This window comes from Lissotriton helveticus, chromosome 7 (genome assembly GCF_964261635.1).
Source record: "Lissotriton helveticus chromosome 7, aLisHel1.1, whole genome shotgun sequence".
Classification (NCBI taxonomy): Eukaryota; Metazoa; Chordata; class Amphibia; order Caudata; family Salamandridae; genus Lissotriton; species Lissotriton helveticus.
This window is the reverse complement of record NC_136068.1, coordinates 462,950,193-462,968,342: the sequence shown is the minus strand read 5'-3', so window position 1 is coordinate 462,968,342 and position 18,150 is coordinate 462,950,193. Positions and strand designations below refer to the sequence as shown.

The following is an 18,150-nucleotide window of genomic DNA, read 5'->3' as shown; positions in this document are numbered from 1 at the left end:
CAGGCAGAGTGAATGTAAATGTATTTAAGAAAACTATTGCTTTACCATTTAGATACCGTATCAATGTTGCTAAGGATATAGCTCCTCCAATGGAGGTCTTCAGAGGATATGAAATGAATGCAGAGGTTTAGATGGCTGGGAACTTCCACCCTTTACGAGGGAAAAAATAATTCAGGCTTTCTGCAGTACCATGTGCTGAGAAACAATCACCCTTCCCTAGGCGGTAAGTACCCCCTTCCTGGGACTGCATCACATTTTCAGGTTGCTGGTGCTAATTCTGGTGGCTCAGACTTCTGTGCTTTTGAGGGTGATGAAATGAAGGTCATTAAGCTGTGGGTAGAATCAAAACTATAATTTAAGAGCCAAGCGACATCTCAGTTTAAAGAGTATGCTATATCGGGGCCAATGTTAATAATATTACATTTAAACCGAGTTCTCCGTTCTCTATCAGTCTTCCACTCCAAGGCTTTATTCTTCAACCTTCTACTCATTTTCATCCTCAAGCCATCTCTTCTCTCGTAATATGTCTCCATCCTAATTGCAGATATTCCCTGGATTTGTGTGATCCAAAATTTGGAACCAGGTAGGACTGCTCGCTAACCTACCTGGCACTCTCTCACCTGCATTTTACACCCATTGCTGCCTCTCATTCTATGAAATCGGATTCCTTTAGGGTCCAGGAAGAACTTCCATTGACAAGACAATCCATTACAAGACACCATACCTATAGGTCTGACTCCAGTCCTTATGGATTGTATTATATTGTCATTGTATTTATATAATGCTTACGATCTCTGACGAGGCATTGAATCACTTGTTGGCAAGTAGCACGCTACTCCAGAACCCAAAACAGATTAGTGGTGGATTAGTATGTTGGAAAATAAATAAATATTAGTATTAACTGCAGGATCTCAAGGATTTACTCAGGAACCCACCACCGTTGTTGCTCAGTGTCAGTGGTGCTAAATCCCAAGAATGCCCAGTCTTGATTCCTTCTTAGGCCTCTTTTGCCCACCACCTTACAAGACCTATCTCTTTGGTTCACATTTGCAGGCTCTTTTTTCAATCCTATTTTCGGCCTGCCGCTGTTTTCCTTTTACTTCTTTACCACTGTCTACATTCTCACTCTTCTTCTGCGTCAAAGTCAAATTATGAAAAATAAGTCCCTGTAACTGAGTTCTAGTAGTCACCACCTGTAACCAACAACACATATTAAGCAAGGCGTCATTTTCAAATGTGGCTTGCATCTCTAACCTGGCCTTACCTGGGAAGAAGTCATCGTGCCCAAGGTAGTCTTTCTTCATCAGAGACCCAGTCAGCAGATCTACCAGGGGCTCAGCCGGGACGCTGCCACCAGGCACTGGTGCCGCTGGAGTGGAGGCAGTGCCCACCACTAGCCTGCTCTCCTCTTCCTTCAGCGGCAAACCTGGGGGCACCATGAAAAAGCACAGAAAAGTCAGCCAAAGTGAATAGTTTCCACATGCTAAGCTCCTGAAAGAGAATTAGATATGCATATGTTCTCACTCAATTACCAAGGACATCACACACTCACTCTTACTTACCACGTCATTGAAAGTGTCAGGCACCCGACAATAATTCCAGACTACACTCAGTTGGAAAATATAACCACAGAATGTTTTGTAATGCAGAGAGATGTTTAGGGGGCCTGGATTCACAACACCTAAGTGTAACTCTTTGCATAATCACAAAATATAGTCGTTTAAGGATATTTTAGATATTCTGAAAAAAACATACTTGTTATACGTACTAGCTGAAAAGATCTGTGTGCAAATGATACACCTATAAACCTGTGTAACCCAACACGTTTAAAATCTGATGCGATCATCCAAACACATTTGTCGCACTGCAGATGACAGGACAGGGCTTGTTGACTAATTAGATCTGAGAACACTCTGTCTCACTGCTAAAGAGAACACACAAAATTAATGTAATGAAGCACTGGCGACGACATCAAAGAACGCGCAGTCTCATGACTGAATGACACCACAGAACCCACCATCTCACTGCCAATGACAACACAGAACAAGCTACCTCACTGCTGATAAAATCAGAGGACAGACTGTCACACTGCTGATGATGACACACAATAAGCCGTATTGCTACTGATGACATCACAGAACAAGTAACTGGGATGATGGACTCAAATAACACGTTGCTGAACCGTCAAACTGACATCTGATGATGTCACAGAAGACAAAACACAATTTTTCCTTACTGAAATCACAGAAGCTTCTGCCTGCCTAACGACTTGCTTGAGGGAAGTGCTGGAGATTGGAATAGTATATTTTACTATTCCAACTCCAGTCTGTGCACCAGTAGGGAAGGTTCCCTAAGCAAGTCGTTATAATGACTGGCGCTGTGATGGAACGCATGGTAACGACACGTTTGTTGTAGTGCCTGCGTTGTAATGGCACTGCGTTGTTCTGACGCTGTTTCCCCCTTCCAACTTAGTGTATCCGACCAGGGATCAATCGCGGTAGGCCTCAAATTTTGACTTTGTCCCAGTCAAGCTTGACCAGATGTCCAGAGTTAACACTATATGTTTTTAAGCACTAGAAAGTGTTTATTCCTTAAAAATTCATATCTCCGGTTCCCTATATTGGATTTTTTTCATTTTGTTGTCATTTAATCAATAATTCCTATTTATAAAAAAATGTTGTGGATTTTTATTGTGCATTGTTTGACACACCTGTCTCCTAAGTTAAGCCTGCCTCATCGTTGCCAGTTACCAAAGGTTGTGCAAGAGAATAATTTACTGAGACCTTGTGTCGCACTTATATTGCTATGGGTGGCCCTATTACTAGTGGTAGATTTACCCCTACTAATAATCCATCTTCCAACAATTCTCAATCTCATTTGCATATCTCACAAAGTGAGATTTCACAATGGTCGGAGTAGAGAACATGGGCTCATATTTAAATCCAGGCTTCCTCTCAGTCTACCACAAAGGACTCCACTAACTTGTTCATAGTGCGGTAACACAGGAGCTAGTTCATTTTGAAAATCCAGAAAATTAAACATAATATAGCTCATCCACCAAAATGTGCCCACCAATCATTGGGTCAAGACTGCATAATAAAATATACAATTGACAGACTAAGGTGCTGTTGTGTAAATAATGAACAGAACGCCTTACACTGTTAAATCCATTAAACAACTAATGACCAGTTGTGTTATCTCAAGCGCACTAAGTATTCCATGTTAGAGGAATGGCCAGCAAATGGTTTGATCCACTATGATATGTTTAAATACCTCGATAGTAACATGCTTGCACTACCTCTTTTCTAGAATGCAAAATAGCAAAGTGTTTCTGCTTTGCTTGCTCATCATTTAAGGGGTCACAAAGGGTATTTTCAGGAGACTATGGAAACTATGTGATATTCTGTCGATTGATGAGACGTTTCTAGTAACCATGGGTTTAAATAGCCTCTGTAACTGCTTTCACTATCAGCAGTGTGAGGATGCTTTCAAATTAAGCCTGTGTAAACAATGATAACATTTGTTTAATGAAGCTATGGTAATCAGGCCACATTTTTGTCAAACAGAATGTTGTGATATCATGCCTGAAAATGAATGAGAGGGCAAACCTTTCGTTTAAAAGTCAATCAAGTGATTACAAAGAGACTGATTCAGGGAGAAAAAGTCTACTTTGGGATATTTTCAGCTCTGGTGATGCATGTGCCTATTTAAAATCCTTTCTTCACACCAGTCACATTGAACATAAGGGGCATACTCACGGAAAATGGGTAATCAGGTTTATACATTAGCACATTACGTTCAATGGTGCAATTTGTCAGCAATGACAAAGGACTATCATGTGCACCACATTTACTCCCATTTATGCAAACCTTTTCGTGAGTCGGTAATAGAGGGAGCAATGCTGATCCAGTGCTGCACCTGATAACATGCAATATATTGTAAACTGGCTCATTCAATGAAGATATGATTGTAATCTGGACTGGACCATTAGATGATAACCTAATAGCACGGAATTATTTGAACAGCAACACCTACAACAATGATCCCTCTATTAATTACTGACAAACACAGCTAACATTTCTAAATGTTGAGCTCACTGTTTAGCAATATACAATACAAAGGTGTAATAATCATTGCCCTACTTCCACAAGTGCTGTCCTACACATTTCGAGTGTGCAGCCTTGTAAAATATTGCATAATGTGTTTGCAGTGAGAAAATGCACTCCAATTTAGATGCAATTGTTGTCTTGATATTGATTTTTCTCTGTCACCAAGAACAGTCTAGAAACCAGTGTTTAAAATTTAGTTATTTGAGCACTGTAGTGTACACATTTAATTCTTGGTTGTACGTCTCCAGTTAAGGAGCCAGATTAATATTTTTTTTTTAGCGCTAAGTACAACAACTATCTGTTCATGAAAACATCAGGTGAACTAAAACTGACAGCTGGAATTAGTACATAAGGGGCAATATGTTCACTGTTTATCCTTATGAATGTGATTAATTAGAGACACATTCCATGGAGGTGATACATAAATGCTTTTAATCAAACAATTAATTTAGATTACTGCAAGAAACATGACGACAGGCTTCATGGCTAGAGTTAAGTATATTATCCAAGCAGGAAGTAAGAACTCCAATCTGTGAAAATATTAAGGAAAGATTTAACGAAAGATTTAACGGTGAGGTTATTCTCCTTACACTGTTCCCTAACAACAGGTTTCCGGTCACCCACACCACGACTAATAACATGGGCTGGGACTTAGTATGCACCTAGCGAAGAATAGAACAGAGGGTAGATTTACACCTGCTCTTCACAGACGTGTGACATATAATGTAGAACCTACTTATTATATTCTATGAAGCTCTGCAATCTCAGCATAAAATTGTGTTGCACAGTGCCCAAGTTAAACTTGAGTAAATCTACCCTTGGGTGCCTTATGGCACTATTTGAAGGGTTCTTCACTTCCGTAGTGGCTGACTAAGGCTCACCAAGGACCTGATTAGGAGTAGGATATGTTGGCTGTGATAATTATCACATTCTATAAAAATCTGGCACCATGGTGTTCAGATTGTAGTGAATAATAGTACCAAAATCTGCATGTCCCCTAAACACCAGGCATTTTCTCCTTTTTAAATTCTGGAAGGTTTGACCTTTCAAAATGTAATTAAAGGTGTGATCTTTATTGCACCTGGTAGTTAGAGGGTGCAATAAACTTTGCACCACTTGTAATGTTGATCTCTGCGTATACATGTGTTTGTGCAGGGTTTGCAATTCAACTAGCCACTTGTAATCGGGCCCTATGAAGGGTGGTCTTGCGGCAGGACATTTGTGGGGCTTTAAAGCCAGCACAACCCTTGCATGTTGTCTTTGTCTCCACTTCTTGGCCCTCACCAGGATTGCTCCACAAGTTCCAGATTCGCCCATTCTCATAATTTAGTGGGTCTAGAAGGTGTAGGCAGAAAAATATGAAAACCACAGATAAGGGACAAACAGTGGTGCCTTTTAAGGATTAAAACCCTATTAAAATGACTTTGAAAATGATATGATATGAGACAAGCAGGAGGCGATAGTTAGCTTAAAATATGCCTTTTCCTTTTAGTTCACAAGTTGGTAGCTGTGAATAAGGGGGCTTAATCACAAGCATCAGTTTTTTAGTGTCTGTTTGGTAAATTCCTGAACATGCCACAGTGTAAGAGTTAAATCGTATTGTACACGATGTTCTACATTTTTCAATGTTGTCCAAGGAGTTGATAACAATGTTTATAATTCTTCAAATATATTCAATGAATACCATGTGTCAAAGTAATTTTATGTAATGAAGTTAGCTATCTGCAGGCAATGTCCATTAAGCCAGCTTTGGTGGGAAAGTTGGCATATTAGGGGACCACACAATTTGCTACTATACAAATCAGTAACAGGAAATAGAATTAAACAATACACTGACATATTCCTAACATGCCACAAAGCCAAAACATTTTTTTCTGTATTAACAGCATCTATGAGATAGAGAACTGAATTTTTGATGATTCAGTCTATGTTTCAGAATGCAGAGCAGATGTTCATGCATTAAAATGCAAGCACTTTATATGAGGATGATGGACAGACAAAAGCATGCAGTGAAAGAGACACATACTCCCTTGGGAGGAGCCAAATATCACTCTACATATATGTTAAAGATAATAATAGGTCACAGAGATGAATCCAGCAGCAGAGATTAAGGCTCTTGCGAGACTCGACTAAACTACCCCCTCCAGGCGCAATAAACTACAGCATGCAATACTGAGGGGACAGTTGAGAGAGCAAAGACCGACAAAGTGGAGTGTTCCCTTCTGGCCTTGAAACGGAAGAACTATGAGGGGGGTTACAAGGTTAGCTCCCTTCTGGCCCGTAAAGTATGTCACCATCAGGTTAAGGCTCATTTCGCTAAAATCCGGATGGGTGATATGACCTGGGCAACTACAGAAAAAGCCAAACTGCAGACCTTTTACGAGTGCTACCAAGCATTGTACACACAAGATGTAAAACCTCAGGAGATGATAGATGGTTATTTGCAGGACTGCGATTGGAACTCAATTGATCCCAGTCAGGCTGAGCTCCCTGATGCCCCTATGACAGCCGCGGACCTCCACCGGGCCCTCAATGAGCTGCTGACAGGGAAGATGCAAGGCCCTGATGGCCAGTTATCTTTACAGGATATTCCTACCTAATCTACAGGGTCAGCTATTGACCTTGTACATCTCCTTTACGAATATGTCTCTTTACAACGTGTGGTGTTACCACTCGGTAGGTAACAACGCGGTTGTTACAACGACCACGTCGTTACCATGCATGGCTTTACATCGCAAGGCACTTCTACGACTTGCATTAGATGGCGTGCTGGACTTAGGAATAGTATAAATTACTATTCCTACTCCAGTTAGAGCAACAGCAGGGAATGTGTTGTATTTTAAATCCAACACATTCCCTGGTGTTGCACGCCATCTAGCGCAAGTCGTTGAAACGACTTGCGATGTAATGCCATGCGTGGTAACAGCGCGGACGATGTAACGTCCGCGTTGCAACCTACCCGTGTGGCATTACCCACGTTGAAACCACTGTTTCCCCTCCTTTACCCAGGACACACGGCTCACACTCACCATGGCTGCTGCTAAGATCTTCCTCATTCCCAAACCGGGAAAAGACCACACGCTATATTTCTACTATTGCCCCCATAGCTCTCTTGAACACAAACCCCAAGATCTTTATGAATATCTTGGCCAACAGCCTCAACTCATACCTACCCAGCCTCATGGATCCTGATGAGGGTGGTTTTATCAGTGACAGGCTGGAAATGGATAACATACACAGGGTTGTCCATATGGTCGAGAAATCCCACCGGCCTTACATCCCGACTTGTCTTCTCTTGCTAGACAGGGAGAAGGCTTTTGACAGAGTAAGTTGAGCCTTTCTCCATAGCAGTCCTGTGTAAGATAGGCCTAGGACAAGAGATGATCACCAAGATCATGGTGTTATATGCAGATCCAAGTGCCACCATTTCCATCAATTAACACAGTACGAGCTCCATTCACATCTCTTGTGGCACCCATCAGGGGTGCCCACTGGCAATTCTACTTTCCGCCCTAGCAGTTAAGCCACTTTCCATCTCTTTTTGGCAGTGTTTACATAGCTACCACCACTGACCGTTCTTGAAATCGTGGACAAACTTGTCCTGTTACATTGCATGCCATTACATCGCATTTTTAGAAACTACCTTTACAACCATTCCATTACATCGCATTATATCATTACAGCACATACCATTTCAACGCATACCATTATTTCGCATTTAAGGTAAGTGATGGATAGTGTAGGGGTAATAATTACTATTCTAACTCCAGCGAGTTTAACAGTAGGGTAAGTGTTGGATAGTGTAGGGGTAAAAATTACTATTCTAACTCCAGTGAGTGCAACAGTAGGGTAAGTGTTGGATGATGTAGGGGTAAAAATTACTATTCTAACTCCAGTGAGTGCAACAGTAGGGTAAGTGTCGGATAGTGTAAGGGTACTATGCGTTGTAATGGTGTGCATTGTAATGACTTGTGATGTAATGCCTGTGTTGTAGTGACATGGATTGTAATGACATGCGTTGTAGTGACATGCGATGTAATGGCTGCGTTGTAAAGACATGTGATGTAAAGGATGTTCCGATGTAATGACTGCGTTGTAAAGGTAGTGCGATGTAATGACTGCGTTGTAAAGGTTGTTTCCCGGTTACAGGACATTTATAAATGAAGACAGATGGACTACTGTGTTATACAAACTGTGGGAAAGGTTATTGAATAAACACTTATACAATGATGAAAATAATACAATGATGTAAACAATAATGAAAACAATGCATAGAATGAGATCAGAAGAAAGCCACTTGCGTTCAGTCTCAACAATGTTGAGACCAAGTGAAATAGAGTTCACTTTGTCAATCCAGTGGAATTACTTATGGGACAGAGAGTTTCAGATGTCACCTCCACTGGGATATAGCTTCATGTGCTCAATGACTTGCAAGCATATATCATACGCTGTGTGCTGCAAAAGTTGAAAGTGTTCCACCAAGGGTGCACCTGCGACTCCACATTTTATCCTGCCGTGGTGCACTAGGATCCGGCATTTGATTTTCTGCATGGTTGGTCCGATGTATACAGGGTCACATGGGCACATTATTGCATAAATTACATCATGGGTATTGCAATTCGTGAAAGAGGTGGCAGTGGAAGGGCAGTCCTAACAAGGGCGTCCCTGATATTGTTGCCCCTTTTTAATCAGAACATGGGCTCCTCTTTGGTGGTATGGGGATCCTCAACCATGTTTGAATGCTTTTTGACAACTTTTTTTTCCGTTGCTTGCTGGGTTAAAAATGCTTACGCAAATAATGTGCTTGCATCTGACCTCCCTTTGTCTTGCTTCAAGGAGCACTTCTCCGTGGTTATACAAGGCTCTTTTTCTTGCCTGCCTGGCAAGGTGTCTGGGGTATCCTCTCTCAGTCAGTTTAGTGATCAATAGATCTGACTCCTTGAAATAATCAGACCTTTTGGTGCAGTTACGTCGTATGTGTAGAAACTGCCCAAAGGGCAGATTTTCTCCAAGGCTCCTTGGATGACTGCTGGAGCTCCTCTCTGCAGGTTGTCTGTAAAAGGAAACATATATGAGGCACTCTACAATCTCCATCCATAGATCTAAGAATGGATAGATGTGTGACTGGAGTCAATAGCTAATTTAAAGTCACAGGACAGTGTGTTGAGCCCTTCTCTGTCCTTCTCCAAACAAGAAAACTGTCTCTATACCTGACCCACTTCCTTATTTTCTCAAACAAGGAGAAGTATCTTTATTTCTCCTCGTTTTTCCTATTTCTATGTGTGAATTCTGCAGCACACATAGAAAGAGGAAAAAGCCTCATTGTGATTGTTTTTGTGCAGGAAAGTTTACCTTCATCCCCGCAACTCAGGCATCCTTGCACCATGGTGCAAAGGTGCCTTCGTTGGTGCACGGCAGCCCATTGTGCACCGGCGCAGGGGAAAATGACAGGAATGCGCTGTATCTAATAGATACAGCACATTCCTGCCCTTTTCTTTTGCTACAGGACAGCGCAGCAGCAAGGCCTGCTGCGCTGCCCTGTGGCAAAAACATAAATGAGGCCCAAGGGTTTAAGAAAAAAGTCAATGTATTGACAAAGCGGCTGAAGGACAGACCTGCATCCCAATACTATGGGTCTACCACAAGGGTTTTCTAGCCTCATGTGGATTTTGGGTAAAGCATAAATTACCAGTGTTCTTTGTTAAGGAAAGAGTGCTCGTTCTTACTGAGGAATCCTTGTTCAAGACCTATATGTTTGATGTGTGCTTGAAGTGTTCTGATATCATTAGTGGGGTCTCTGTTGATCTTCAGGTAACAGGCAATGCCTCCACGTTGGTTAAGGGGTTCAGTGAAATAGTTGCATATGTCCTGAATGACAATCCCTCCACCCTTCTCTGTGGGCTTGATCACTATACAAGCCTTCTTCTTTAGTGTGAAAATAGCCTGGTTTTCTGTTTGAGTTATGTTGTATATTGCACATAACATCTCTATTTGCTCAAGGAGTCTATATGTTTCATCATCACCATTTTCTCGAAAGCCAGGATCTCACTGGCATCTTGTGTGAGGGCGGCATAACTGTGAAAGGGGGTCTCAGGCTGGTAATGTCCAATTTCGAGAAAGTTGGATTGTCAGCGAAAATGTGGTTCAATCTACAGTTTCTGAACAGATGCTGCATGTCCAACTTTATCTCAATAAAGTTAGGTCTGGTGGTTGGAACTGAGGAGAGTCCTCTGCTGAGAACAGCAACCTTGCCAGTCATAAGTGAGTGTTTGGACAGGTTCAATGTGGGTGTAGTCTGCAGGAACTGTGGGGGTAGTAGAATTATTGGGGTCTACCAGTAGCATAGCTGGTGCCTGGTCTGGCATTCACCGTATGGTTCTTGCTAATTAGCACACTGCCCCTGCCCCTTCCTCTACCTCTCCCTCTCCTTCCACAGTGGGCCATCCTGCTCCCCCTAGACCCTGCTTTAAAAAGAGTGTGGTTCCTGGTTACTGGGGCCTGGATGATTTATTCCAGAGGTGTCTGAAAATGTAATGTAGTGTCTGTATCCGCCCTGGCCTCTGTTGGTATATTGCCCAGACTCAATCTGTGTATAATAATCTTCCTTGAGATAAGGGAATGTCATAGGGTATGTCTGGTGCTTGGTGTATATGACAATATATTTGGCTAACTTACCAAGCTTGCGTTGCTGTTTGATGTAATTAAACTCAGAGACAGAGTTCTCTAAAGCATCCAATGCTTCTTTGGCATGGCTTAGGGCAGTTTCATCCAGAATGTCTCTAGTTAAATATGCGATCTCCTTCTCGAGTTTGGCGATGAGTTCAAGGCCAATGTCCATGCCCAGAACCATCCAATGGCGTGAACAGTGGTCTGCGACAAAGCTAACGTTGTTACCGAACTTAGGGTCCTCAACAAAGATTGCTGGTTCGTTTTTGACTTGCAAGCCAACAGGAATAATATTTGATAGAAGATATTCCTTCATCAATTGACCATGTTCTGATGAGTTTCTTCCTCAACCTTTCGAGTTTTTCTTCCAGGGCATCCACGTTATATGTGGGATTTTGCCAAGAAAAGACAGACTCTACAAAAAGAAGAAGCAGGAGATTTTTGGGTCCAGCACACGTGCTCCTTATCAGTAATCTATGGATAAATGGGGTGTGCAGTTCCTCAAGAGTAGAAGACGTAAGATAGACTAGAGTTACGGGGGAAGCGATATGCTCAAATAGGAGCAAGGGCCCTCACACAACCAAATGGGTATCATGCTTCATCGCTGGGGTAGTTCCACATCGGGCCGGCGCTCCAATGCCCGACGGGCACCCACTAGGGGGCTCTTTGCCAGAGATCGTTTTATAGTCATATGGTGAAGTGGGGTGTGTGTAGAGTGGTGTTTGAGAGTGGGTTAAAATAGGGTTAGTGGTGCTCATTTTCAAACTATTTAATGTTTGAGCTCACTAGCCTAATAATAAATATCGCACTAATTGAGGATGTAACCAAACCTGGCCCAAATGACTTGGGTCTATGTCTTTATTTATGGGTGAAAATGGTTCCGGAGCCATGCAACCCAGGCAAACGCACTACTTACATTTCTATATAATGCTGAATTGTGTTGATTGAAACTGGTTCTATACTTGCTCTCCTCTTTGCCCCATTTTGCCTACAGTTCTCAGCACCAATTGTATTCAAGTGAACTTGCATGTACTGGTGAGGACCATACCCAGTGATTAGTGACCACCATAGACTGGAGGGAGGTAATCAGAGGTATAATGTGAAGGAGATAGGGGGTTCGAAAGAAGTAGCTGCAGCTTTCAAATAGAAGGAAATGTAAGGATACTGGCCTAGAGGAGAGAGGGTATCAACTGGAAGAGGAAGCTTTAGCTGGAAAGGCATAGTGAAAAGAAAGCGGTGTAGCAGGTGACCTTTGTCTGTAAAAAAAGCGCTTATGAATGATAAAGGAAATCCATTCATAGCCTATCAGAATACATTTCCTGACCCGGAAATGAAAATGTAAATAAAAAGTGTGATTAAGATGGAATTATCAGAATAGCATCACAAAGATCTATATGAAAGATATAGGTTGCCAATTTCTATTACAGCAACCCCTTTGAATGCGTCCTTTGATTATTATTGAATCTTTTGCAAGAATAATATCCTTTTCTGAAAAACCGCAATGCCGTATGCAAGCATTAGCGGACACTCTTTCTTCTAAAATTACTCTTCAATTCCCATTTCTAGAGATGAATAAGAATGGAGCTAATCTAATCTATTATATTGCATTAACTTTCTTTCACAAAGCGTTCGATCATGGGGAAGTTAAAATGGCACCATGAGAAGAAACACAGAGACATGACAGAACTTTGGCAAAATAATTGATTCACCCTCTAGTTAGTGGGATTCAGGTTTTCAAATGACGGTGGAGACACAGGTTATTGAATTCACATCTGAGAATGGCTGGAAGAGGGCTCCAGAGCTGTAAAGCAAGGTATACAAAGGCTTTCTAGTCTTAGAAGTCAAAAGACTATTACATTCAGGCGCAATGAAGAGGCACAGCTTAAGCTTTCTCACAGTCGCTTATCACCAGGCCTGAATTCACTGCATTGGCTACCTGTACAAATGTAATTATCTTCAAAGTAGTATGCCGCTCTCCTGTGCATAAAGGAAATAGCACCAGTCTATCTGCCAGACAAAATCTCCAGGTATGCTCCTACAGAAACTTATGAAAAAGCATCTGAGATCTTCTCCACATTCCAAAAGCTAACCCTTGGTAAAAGGTAGACTACAAATTCTCAGTACTTTTCCCCACATATCTAGAACTCATTTTCTCCTGACATTAGGGATTAAACGCCCTGCTTTCCTGTAGGAGAGATCTGAAGCATTCCTTTTCAGTAACTGATTAGATTCAGCCCCCTTACTGAATTCTGCTGCCTTTGGGGTTCTCGGCTAGCAACACATGTAGGGTATGTCATATAATTTATTTCACACCTAGAGATGATTACGTTTATAGCTTGCGACCTACAAATATAAAAGTAAATAAAAATAAGATTTTGTTTCCACGTTATGGAAACAGACTTGTAAATTGCCTTTTGCTCCTGACATCTCTTAGGGACCATCAACCAATGCTAAAAGCAGTGGGCAAGGCGACATGATCAAACATGCTTAAGTTAAACAGCATTATGGTGGCGGCTTTTGACTATTCTATAATTGTTGTATGGCTTTCGTTGGAAGGCATATGTCGACTGCAGATATAGAGGACAGAAAGACAATAACAACATTTTGAGGGAAAGTAATGAATATAAAATACCCCTAGATTACATAAGACATAAGAAGCAATATTCAGATACTGCAGTGATTTGGAGACTTAAAAAAGAGGCCTGCATTAATTAAGATGATAAGATTTCTTACAAAGGACGAGGAAGCTCGCTCAGCCTCATGGACAAGCATCTTTATCGTAGGTACTTCAAGAGGGGATTTAGGAAAGTTTCAGATTAAGGGAGATTAAGTTTGAGGAAATTTGTTGACATCAGCCAGTGTTTGGCAGATAAAGTCTTGCTGATAATTACTGAGTCAGAATCTGAAGGGTTTTATTTCTATGTTCAACAGATCTTGATGGTGTTCGCAAATGGGGAGTAAATAACCAGCAATTTTTTCAGTTCAGGCCGAAGGTCAAGGTGGCTATGCCTTATTCTTTGAGTTATGAGTTCATGAGTTCGTGTTTAAGGGTTAAGGCCGGATACATCTTCTAGGTTGATGAACATGTCTGTACTGTGAAGTATATGTAGAGCTTTTCTGTGGTGAGTAATGTTGGGTGCCCTGATAGCCAACTACATGGCGTACATGGGCTGTACTGGAAGCATGTTTAAAGTTCCATCCAATTTGCGAAACGGCCTTTATAACGCGGGTTGAGCTATGCGTGCCATTTCAACGCAAGTAGAACAATGCTTGCCTGAACCACGCATATGCCTTAACCACGCATATGAGTGGTAAAGGAAGTCAGCGGTCTAGGTGTGAGGATGGGCGGGGAGAGGAACAGAAAATATCGGAAGAGGAAGCTCTGGGACGGGGCCTAGCAAGTGGGGCTGGGGCCAGGTTTTGGGTGGGGGGTCGTTTTTAGGCCTCATGCCGGATTTAGGGCTCAGGGCAGGGGGGAAGGGGCAGTTGTTAGGACTAGAAGTCAGTTTTAGGGCTCGGGCTGGGGCAGTTTTTTGGGCAGGAGCGGGTTTTAGGACTCAGAGTGGGGAGTCAGGGTAGTTGTAAGGGCTGGGAGGGGGTAGGTTGCATGGCTGGGGTATCGGGTGTTAGGGCTGGGGTGGGGGGCTGGGTTGCACTTCATGATGCATATCCCTTTAGCAATCATGCCTTTACAACTTAATTCTTTGTACAGGAATGCGTGGGAAAGGCATGCGTGATAAAGACATGGTCGTGGTTCACACCACGTTATTTCATCATGCATGGTTTAGGCATGTATGGTTGTATCATACAACTGTCCAATTTGCTCTGTTGAATGCTCATGGCGGGAAGTGCTGCTGGGAGTATAAAGCTACCCAACAATATTGCATATCTAGGCTGTGTTGGTTGTTAGTGAAGTGGTGATTTCCTGATAGTTAGCTATATGCCAGACACAGGCAGTGATGGGTTTATGAAACGAATTATCAGAGACCACATTATTCCATTGCTGCAGAGATCACAAAAACACTTTGTGTCTGATGTTGACATCACAGGTTATACTGTTTTGCTGCTGAGGATATCACAGACCATATTCTTTTACTGTTCATGGCGTCAGAGAAAACGATGTGAACCCCCACATGCCAAGTTTTGGAGGACAAACATCAGGAAAACACAATGATCTTCATATTTGTGTTGTATCTCTGAAAAATGCATACTCAAGAATGAAGCTATACAAGATTATCTTCAAATTGTGGAATTCTGAGACCACTTCTATCAACATTGTGCACTCCCAACTACTCTTTAGCACTTCTGTGGTGCATTCAATCATCAAAGCATCAGACCCAGTTGCCTTCCTCTAAATCACCGCCAGAACCTCGGTCTGGAGGTAATCCTTGCCCAGTTTAGACAGCCAATTGTGTCTTTTGTATTTGTATTTGTAGTCAGAATACGCATGAAGAACTAGGAAGAGTTTAATCCTATCCGACTTACTGGAGACCAATCACCAAGAGATATTTCTTTGCCAAGATGATTTAGAGAGAGCAGCAAAGGCAACAATCTGAAGGCATCAACTTCTAGGATGCCCTATCAGATTTTTAGACCAGGTTCTACACTGACAGTGCCACCGGGGTTACCACTAATCTCCTTCTAGGAGGACCGTAAGTCAGCAGTGTACCATATTGAAATGGCAGCTTTCCTACTAATTGACTTGGCATCTGCTCTTCACAAAGCCCATCATTTCCCCATGCTGCACAAACTCCAGTATCTTGTAATTCCTTGGCCAATTCTAGACTGGATTTTGTTATTACTTTTAGGACATCTACAGTTCATCTAATAACTACTAAACAATAATACATGCTGTTCGGCTAGCAGTGAGAACCTTGATAAACACCAACGCCCTCCTACATAGTGCAGTGGAAAGAAACCTTTACATGTGGGAAGTGAACTTTCTTTAAGAAGTTCACCCAAAGCGAAGCTTTTATACTATCATCTTGACAAGTCGAGAACCTTCGTCTCCCCCCCAATACTACAGGTAAACCATGGAGTGTAATGCCCATTCCTCACTCTCAGCACTCTCAAATATATCTCCCCAACCTGGTTTCTCCTCACTGGGCCCAGGCAACCACGACCCATGTCAAATTGTACTTTTATCTTTACTTAAGAAGGGTCCTTTTGCATCACCCTCCCCTGGCCTCCTGAGCAAGGGTGTCAGGGGATGCTTCTCCATGCTCCCTTCTCGTTTTGCCTCATTTATTTCTTTTCAGGGTGTGGGACTGAGCCCAGTGTCTGTAATACCAGCAGCAACACAATTTTCTGAGTTGTGGCCAGCAAATCAGAGATTTACGGTCCATGGACCCAAAACAGATTAATGACAAGCATTTACAATGCAATAGGTCTCGCAGCATTAAAATTTGAGTTACTGGCATTGTAAATGACAATGCTTTGCATCAATTTTTTTTTTAATTTGCAATTGGTATATAAACATTGTTTGTGAATGGTTAGCTGTTGCTTATGCTAAGCAAAGTTGGCAGTAATATAGAGTGCTAGTCTTGCTTGTAATAAGCATGCTGATTTAAATGCCTCTGATACCTGCGGCTAAAGTTTGCGCTATATAAAAGTGAAAACTAATAAATAAATTTAAAAAAGCCTACCTGTACCACGTCCGTTCTTATTCTTTGATGCCACATATTTTTGGGTCCCTGTATTTATTAACTGCACCCGGCTGTGGGAAACCTCCATGACAGGAACAACGTGTTGCGGGGCAGACACAGGCAAAGTAGCCACTGTCCTGTGGCTGCACCGCGGGGTAACAGTGTAGGGGCAGGAAGGCAGGCAGTTGGTAGTGCTGTGGCATAGCAGTGTAGTTCTCTGTGTATGCTGGGCATGGGGGTTGCTATTGGCTGACAAGAAGTGGTGAGGAGGTGCCGGTTCGGTGGGCCTGCTTCCTGATCTTGGGCAGGTGACAGTTAAAAAAAGCATTGGCATAGCCAATAGGTCTCGCCTTTGGGACCTTATAAGTATTTAGTTTTGCAGCACAATATCCTTGGTGCAACATCAACTGTTGCATGGATAACCGCTTATAAGGTCCCAAAGGCGAGACCTATTGTCTACGCCAATGCTTCTTTAAAATTCTCTGTTAAATGCCTCTTTTTTCGTGGATCTGGGTCGTACTATATTAAAAAACATGGAGATTAAATCAATGGGGCATCTGTAATTTGGCATGCAATTAAGACTCGTTTCAGACTCAGATTTTTGAAGGAGGGGAAAGGAAGCTGGTGAGAAATCCGGAGAGTTTAAATGGGCAAGTGTAATTTACAAGCCTATATTTTTTACACATTTTATTTCAAATGGTTTTTCCTACCCGATGTTCACATGTTAAATTGCTATCCGGACTTAACTAAAATAAATGTTTCATTGTTTACACAAGGACAGCAGAAAAATGTTATTATATTAAGTTTTTGGAGAAAGTTTTACTGTGGTCATCAAAACAAGCTGATTACCACATTTAAAGGTCACTGATAAAGTTCATAAACGAGCGCTCATTCAGACCCCATCTTGACAAATAACGTAGCTCCAGATTGGCTTGTGGCTTATCTCATCTTTCGTGTTGTTTTGTGTATGTATGAAGTTGCACGCAGCACGACCCTTGTGGTCGTGTTATTGTCTCAGGCTACTTGTGACTCAGAACAGGTACCTGCGACTATGGCGCAGAACGATAAGTGTGATCTAGCTAAACTAGCAGGTTGTGTTTGGATAGGAGAGCAGCTGATCTGCACAAAAGCAGGCTTGTCCTGAAGTGCCAATGGTGTTACTGAAGTGCGAAAGCAATAAACACAGGTCTAGACTGACAGAAATAACCAGCTGAACAACCGATAGGTAGTTGTTTCTATAAACCTTTTTCAGTTTTCCTGAGACGGTAACATTGGAAATCGTATCTATTGGTCCTGAAAGGCAGCTCGACACGGCCATTTATGTATATATACATTTAATGTCAGCATTGCCAGCCATACACCTTCCAAAAATGTTTGTTTTGTTTAGCTAGTTCTGATGACCCTGAGTGGTCTGGTAACCCACAGGAGCGGCCCTTCCCGGGAGAAAGGAGGAACGAGTCGCAGGGAAAAGCGAGGGAACTTGCAGAGGATCCCTGCGGCGCGAGGCGCTGCCGTGCACTGCCAGGAGGAGGAGGAGGTTGTGGTGTTGGAGGCTGGGCGGCCCCGACTCCCTGACGCCAGCCAGCCAGACCAGATCAATCCAGAGAGGAGGAGGGACTCGGAGCGCCTGCATGTGTGTGTGTGGGGAGGAGAGGGGAGCTAGCATTGGAGGAGCGGGCACCGGAGAACGGCGGCTGGAGGGGGATACGCCACACCGGGACACGCACGGT

General features: G+C 42.5%; 1 protein-coding gene across 1 annotated transcript in view; it reads right to left on the bottom strand.

Moving 5' to 3' along the window:
- Positions 1–18,150, bottom strand: part of SEZ6L2 (seizure related 6 homolog like 2) — a 201,290-nt gene that overhangs the window by 108,414 nt on the left and 74,726 nt on the right. The window contains exon 2 of the mRNA XM_078652419.1: positions 1,265–1,426. Coding sequence (XP_078508545.1) covers positions 1,265–1,426 — 162 coding nt within the window. The remainder of the gene's footprint in view (positions 1–1,264; positions 1,427–18,150) is intronic.